Below are 5,320 nucleotides of genomic sequence, written 5' to 3'. Positions count from 1 at the left end.
CTGCTAAGACTATTTGAATAAGAATAACGCCAATAGAGTGGCTCAGGCTGAAAAAATGGGTGACAAAAGCCCAGAGGAGCCCGAATTTGGACGAGGGACAACGCGTAGAAGGAGTGAAAAGAAGTGAGGGGCGACGCGTAACGCGACGCGTAACGCCTACAATTGGAACAATTCACCTTATAATCGCTTTGATATATTATACATGGCCGAAGACTCTAAACATTGTGTAATTATTTATAAATGACTGTCCCTCTACCCTCATTATACCGTCAGGAGAAAGGCACTGCAGGTCCCTGGCCAAACTATTTCTAAATAGTGCCCCCATCCACTTTTTCAAAGGAGAGGCGAGATCCTGGAAATGGAATAAATAGAATAATTAATGGATATTGGTATGCCTGTCTCATAAAGATGTCTTTAAAAACCCTTTAATTAAAAAATGTGCCCAATCCATGCCCTAGACGTTTTTACTGCTGTGCCCTTCATGTTTTGAATGTTAATTATCCAGGGTTGACTGTAGATTTGTGGAGAAAATTGTGAAGATGAAGTAACCTGTTCTGTTTTAGATGCTAGATAGGCTATAGCCCTCAAATGCGAATGTTTAAGCATGCATGCAACACTGTGCGTAATCTATCTCATTTTTCTACTGCAAATTTTGTGTTTTGTTCGAAAACTTGGAAAACAGTCTCATTTTCCAACATTTTCAAAATAAAATGTTTATTTCATTTCGATATATAAGAAATGCCTTTTGCTTTTACATATTCGATTCTATAGGTTTATAGACCGAGTCTTGGACAGAAGATAAACTAATTTATTTTTTGGAGCGTGCCCTTGCTTCGGGGGGCTAAGCGCTCCGTGATTTGCTCATCTTCTTCTTTCATTTAACTTTAAAGGTTTAACTTAAAGTGGGCTTGGTGTTTGGTCCAGGGATGGATAGCAACAGTGGTGCTCGCGTGGCTGGGCAGCGGTCCACTGCTCTCATTGGACGGTCGTGATTACAGGCACGCTTCGAAGCGCGAACAAATAACAGGCATACATTATGCTAATGAGATGGCAGTGCGGCACGGGGCAGACCTGATGCACCCCATTCATCCATCCTTCACACAAATGCCAGCGCGAGAGGTGTACGACCATTGTCTGACCAGGGTATATAAGGTATCTGAGGCCAGTCGTGTGCCAGGCTCATTCGCTCACACGAGCTGATTCAAGCGCAAGAGCAAGACGCGTGCCTTGTGCTCATCATATAAACTACTTTTCGGACTTTGGCTCCTTGAAAGACAACTGATACTGTACCTTCTCCAACCAGATTACTAAGGTGGGTTTCTTTCTGCTCTCAGAGTCCTTCGCCGTTTCCTTGACTAGGCCTGCTTTCCAAACTTGACCATGCGCTCTTGCATTTACAGTGTTTAACCCATTCCCTCTCCTCTTATTTCTGCAGGAAAAACATCATGTGCACCGCAATGGAGACCGTTTACTCTGACATGGACAGTTCGAGCTGCGACTACTTTATGCAAGATGACGAAGATTCGTGCAGCAGCATGCACGCTTCCTCCCCTTCATCCTCCATCGGCAAACCCGCCTCCCCGGTCAGCGACAGCCAGGGCTCGTGCTCTACGGATCTGGCACAGAAGAAGAGACGCAGAGGCAGAGCGAGGAACGAAGCCACCGTTCACGTGGTAAAGAAGAACCGGCGCGTAAAGGCAAATGACCGCGAGAGGAACAGAATGCACAGTCTGAATGACGCTTTGGAGACCCTCCGGACCGTTCTACCGGCGTTCCCCGATGACAGCAAACTCACCAAGATCGAAACTCTGCGCTTCGCTCACAATTACATCTGGGCACTCTCCGAGACCATACGCATCGCGGATATTGAACAGCGCCAGAACAAGTCACGGGCTGATGCGCCTCTCTTGCTTCCCAACTTGCGCGTGATGGACGCCCCGAGTCCGGGCAGCGATGCATGCTCCTGGAGCTCCAGCGCGTCCTCCTCTTCCTCCTCTCCGTCTTATTGCACTTCAAGCTCCAGCAGCCCAGCTGCACAGAATGACTATGGGTGTTTCCAGACTGATGTTCGACAGTACAGCTACCACAACTTTGTACCAGGCATGTCCTACTAACTGAACTAAAGCCTTACCACAAACTTTTGTAGACTGCGAGATTGTTACAATAGAGTGATAGCAGAGTAATAACTGAGTGCCTACTTCAGTTAGTCTGTTGAAAGGGAAAAAACTGAATGATATCACTGTTTGCCTTAACCCATGTCTCTGTGGGTGTGTTTTATACAGTTTGTTTGTTTTCCTATTTTTACATGCTCTAATTTACATTCGGGTTGAACATTAATTTAATTTAGTCGACTTTTCTAAGATGAGTATGATTGATTTGTTAGACGTTTAATATTCCTCAAAAACATTTGCACTTTTTTTTTTCCAGCGCATACGATTCCTACTAGAAGCCCACTTCACAGATCTTGACCTTAACCTCTATTAGATGAGTATTATCACTAAAAAGAAGAAGACAGATTTGCTTTTGTAGACTGAGGTGAAAAGTCAATTTTACAATTAGTAGAGCGATAATGCAGAAAAACGAGCGTGGAAATTCAGTTTCACCGCTCTGACAATAGAGTGAAAGGCCGTCAGAAGACAAGGACCTGGCTTCATACATTATGGAGATTGACCCCCTGAAAACTGCAATCCTGTTCAATAGAATGACTCAAATCCCACGAAGGGGCTACGTTTTTAAAATTTGTATTTATTCAAGTTTCGCCTGTCATAATGTATTTTGTATATAAATAGATTTCTATTCTATTTACATGAAAAGTGTGTGAACCATTTTTCTACAAATAAAAATATAACTTTAAAAAACATATTTCTCAGTGTTTGGACTCTTCAAATGTTTCTTAGTTGCTTAGAGTCGAACACTCAATGCGTGGTGATTATCGCACTGATAAACCGCATCGCAAACCCCATTAGCACAACAATCATTGTCATAATTATGAAATGAATTTACAAGAGCAGTTAGATTCCTCGCGTGGCCTGTTCATGAAACAAAGAGGTGTGATTAATAAGATAACGGTTTTAGAGAGAGCAGCTCATTACCCATGACCACCATCAGCACTGTTGAATGTATCATCTTCTGGGACTTTCAACAGGCAAAATAGCAAATTCTAAGATTGTTAATGTGGCCAAATAAAATCTGATATATATATATATATATATAAACTGTAGAAGGCAGATTAAAAATAAAAATTCAAATTGTTACACTTTATGCTGATAAATTGCATCGCATCCCGTTTGGAAAATGTATTGATGTCTTTGCAGGTGTAGTACCAGTTTATGACATTTTCATTGGAAAGCTTCTATAGAACGTCCTTCTCCCAAAGCAGATATGCATTTAAAGAGGTTTTCCTTAGAGGTGTTGTTGTTGTTGTTGTTGTGATCATCCATCCCGCCCGGGATATTATTTCTGAAGGGATTCAGGTGAAATTCTCCAGTTGGAGGTTCGGCGGCGTGAGGTCCTGCACGTGTCGGGGATAGACGGGATAGACGAGCGTCATAGGAATGCTGCCAGCCCTACGGGGACAACCACCTGCCAATTTACACGAAGAAAAAATAAAATAAAAAAATCGAGAGGATGTCAGCCTGCCAAGGACCAAATAAAATCATCTGACTATTCAGCTCTCCTGGTGGAGTTGTTGTCGGATGTACGTACGTCTTTCACCAAGACACTATTAGGCGTCACATTCCCCCCACTAACTTGAATTTAGTTCAACAGACGTTTTATACAAGTTTAAATAAACATCAAGTGGCTAAGTTATTTTCTGTGGATTCGTGTGTAGTTAGTCGGATACTGTAATGCAATGCCATCTGTTTCTGGGTTGTGTTAAAGTAACGGGTTCATGGGTCGCGTCAGTGGTGGCACGTTATTGTGTACCCGCTATGTGAATATAAGTCTTTGTTCATATGCAGGAGGCCATAAGCAATAGGACCACCAGGATTACCGACGCAGAGCTCCTGCACCTGCAAGCTAATTATCACCAGTCAGCCCTACGCAGTCCAAAATACTGTTTTAATTGGATTATTGAAATTATCATTATCATACCAAAAACCAGCATCGGTGTTACTAATACCCCTTACACAAGATTAGTTTTTAACTGAATATGTTGTTCCATAAGGTGGTAGAAGAAGAAGAGAAGGACATCTGAATATATTGTTCCATAAGGTGGTAGAAGAAGAGAAGGGCATCTGAATATGTTGTTCCATAAGGTGGTAGAAGAAGAAGAGAAGGACATCTGAATATATTGTTCCATAAGGTGGTAGAAGAAGAAGAGAAGGACATCTGAATATGTTGTTCCATAAGGTGGTAGAAGAAGAAGAGAAGGACATCTGAATATATTGTTCCATAAGGTGGTAGAAGAAGAAGAGAAGGACATCTGAATATGTTGTTCCATAAGGTGGTAGAAGAAGAAGAGAAGGACATCTGAATATGTTGTTCCATAAGGTGGTAGAAGAAGAAGAGAAGGACATCTGAATATATTGTTCCATAAGGTGGTAGAAGAAGAGAAGGACATCTGAATATGTTGTTCCATAAGGTGGTAGAAGAAGAAGAGAAGGACATCTGAATATGTTGTTCCATAAGGTGGTAGAAAAAGAAGAGAAGGACATCTGAATATATTGTTCCATAAGGTGGTAGAAGAAGAGAAGGACATCTGAATATATTGTTCCATAAGGTGGTAGAAGAAGAGAAGGGCATCTGAATATGTTGTTCCATAAGGTGGTAGAAGAAGAAGAGAAGGACATCTGAATATATTGTTCCATAAGGTGGTAGAAGAAGAGAAGGACATCTGAATATATTGTTCCATAAGGTGGTAGAAGAAGAGAAGGGCATCTGAATATGTTGTTCCATAAGGTGGTAGAAGAAGAAGAGAAGGACATCTGAATATATTGTTCCATAAGGTGGTAGAAGAAGAGAAGGGCATCTGAATATGTTGTTCTGTAATGTGGTAGAAGAAGAAGAGAAGGACATCTGAATATATTGTTCCATAAGGTGGTAGAAGAAGAGAAGGGCATCTGAATATATTGTTCTGTAATGTGGTAGAAGAAGAGAAGGGCATCTGAATATGTTGTTCCATAAGGTGGTAGAAGAAGAAGAGAAGGACATCTGAATATATTGTTCCATAAGGTGGTAGAAGAAGAGAAGGGCATCTGAATATGTTGTTCTGTAATGTGGTAGAAGAAGAAGAGAAGGACATCTGAATATATTGTTCCATAAGGTGGTAGAAGAAGAGAAGGGCATCTGAATATATTGTTCCATAAGGTGGTAGAAG

At 41.5% G+C, this 5,320-nt stretch overlaps 1 protein-coding gene across 1 annotated transcript; it reads left to right on the top strand.

The window, feature by feature from the left end:
• The first annotated feature begins 1,441 nt into the window (after window positions 1-1,441).
• Window positions 1,442-2,855, top strand: LOC112257052 (neurogenin-1-like). The gene has a single exon (XM_024430632.2). It carries the CDS (start codon window positions 1,446-1,448, stop codon window positions 2,112-2,114), a length of 669 nt encoding a protein of 222 aa, XP_024286400.1. The 5' UTR covers window positions 1,442-1,445; the 3' UTR covers window positions 2,115-2,855.
• The last annotated feature ends 2,465 nt before the right edge of the window (window positions 2,856-5,320 follow it).

This window comes from Oncorhynchus tshawytscha, linkage group LG08 (genome assembly GCF_018296145.1).
Source record: "Oncorhynchus tshawytscha isolate Ot180627B linkage group LG08, Otsh_v2.0, whole genome shotgun sequence".
In the NCBI taxonomy this organism is placed as follows: domain Eukaryota; kingdom Metazoa; phylum Chordata; class Actinopteri; order Salmoniformes; family Salmonidae; genus Oncorhynchus; species Oncorhynchus tshawytscha.
This window is presented reverse-complemented; position numbering and strand designations above follow the sequence as displayed.

What these genes read in the sequence shown, in the direction of transcription:
- LOC112257052 (XM_024430632.2), top strand. Translation starts at nt 1,446, where the DNA reads ATGTGCACCGCAATGGAGACCGTTTACTCTGACATGGACAGTTCGAGC.